Source organism: Monoraphidium neglectum, assembly GCF_000611645.1.
Source record: "Monoraphidium neglectum strain SAG 48.87 unplaced genomic scaffold scaffold01237, whole genome shotgun sequence".
In the NCBI taxonomy this organism is placed as follows: Eukaryota; Viridiplantae; Chlorophyta; class Chlorophyceae; order Sphaeropleales; family Selenastraceae; genus Monoraphidium; species Monoraphidium neglectum.
Genome location: NW_014012391.1, coordinates 16,967 through 18,246, shown reverse-complemented (window position 1 = coordinate 18,246; position 1,280 = coordinate 16,967). Strand labels below are relative to the sequence as shown.

Below are 1,280 nucleotides of genomic sequence, written 5' to 3'. Positions count from 1 at the left end.
CACACACACACACTCCACCCCCACTCACCTCCCCCAACCCCCACCCGCACAAACACACAAACCGCACACGTCCCCCGCGCCTGCAATGCCAGGGTGTGGCCCATCTCCTCGTAGAGCCCCATCAGGTGGAACGCCGCCGCGCTGTCCCCGTCCACCTCGTCGCCGTCAGTCAGGCCCAGCGCGTGCAGCTGCCGGCCGAACGCCTGCGCGGGGACAGGCGCGCACGTCTTGACACGGGCCATTCGACGGGCCACGCACGGCAGAAGCTAGAAGGGAACTGCAGTTGAGGGGGAGCGCACTGCGGCCAAGGCTGCATTTACCTCCCACTACGAACCAAAAGCCTCCGGCGCTACAGCACCCAAAGGTGACACCACAAAACAGTCAGGCGACACACAAATTCGCAGAGGTTGCAGACTCACCGCCAGCCCAAAGGCAAACTGCGCCACGTTGGTGCGGTCCAGGCAGTCCACGCAGTTGGTGCGCAGCACGCCGCGCTGCAGCCGCGTCACCGGCGCCGTCGCGCGCCCCTTGGGGCGCAACCGCGGCGGCGGCGGCGGAGGCGGCGGCGGCGGCTGCCCCGCACCGCCCGGCGGCGCCCCGGCCGCGGCGCCTCGTGTCCGCCGCCCTGCGCCGCTGTCCTCGTCTGCAGCCGCCTCCGCCGCGCACGTCACACCGATGCTCTCTCCTCCGCTGCAGCAGTCGGGCCCGCCGCCCCCGGCGCGCCTCAAAAAGTAACCCTGCTGCAGGTACAGCGGCCCGGCAGCTTCCACGCTCCGCCGCCGCCTCTGGCGCAGCAGCCGCCCGCCGGGCGCGGCGGCCATCGCGGCGGCGAGGGCCGCCATGCGACGCTCAAAGGCGGGCGCGCAGACGGGGCAGGTGTCTGGGCCGTGGACATACACGCCTGGCGGCGTGGGGGCGATGGAGGCGGCGGCGGCGGCTGGTCTTCAGCAGCAGCGCCGCGGATCACGAATCAAAGGGACCAAGCTTTTTGACCGCAAGCCGGGATCCCTGATTTCCCCTGTGGTCAAGGTCGCCACCGAGACGGCCCTGCATCCCTTGACCAGGCCCCCCCTGCCCTGCCGCCACACAGGCCCCCGCTTCCCACCCTCCCGATGAGAATAACGAGGAGGCCCACCCGTCATGTCGAGGGCCGTGGCCACCAGGGGTGACAGCTCCACCAGGATGTTGGACCCGGGCTGCTTGGCGTGGCGCGCAAAGTCTGGCGCGCGGGGGCGGGGGCGTCGACGGGGGTGGTGGGACTGCTGTCAGGCGAGTGGCGG

The 1,280-nt window shown here is 71.2% G+C and overlaps 1 protein-coding gene across 1 annotated transcript in view; it reads right to left on the bottom strand.

Moving 5' to 3' along the window:
• Positions 1 to 266: 266 nt before the first annotated feature.
• MNEG_7144 (hypothetical protein) overlaps positions 267 to 1,280 on the bottom strand; it is a gene marked incomplete at both ends in the record, with an annotated part of 6,496 nt that continues 5,482 nt past the window's right edge. Inside the window, 3 exons of the mRNA XM_014044386.1 lie at positions 267 to 326; positions 420 to 901; positions 1,136 to 1,219. Coding sequence (XP_013899840.1) covers positions 267 to 326; positions 420 to 901; positions 1,136 to 1,219 — 626 coding nt within the window. The remainder of the gene's footprint in view (positions 327 to 419; positions 902 to 1,135; positions 1,220 to 1,280) is intronic.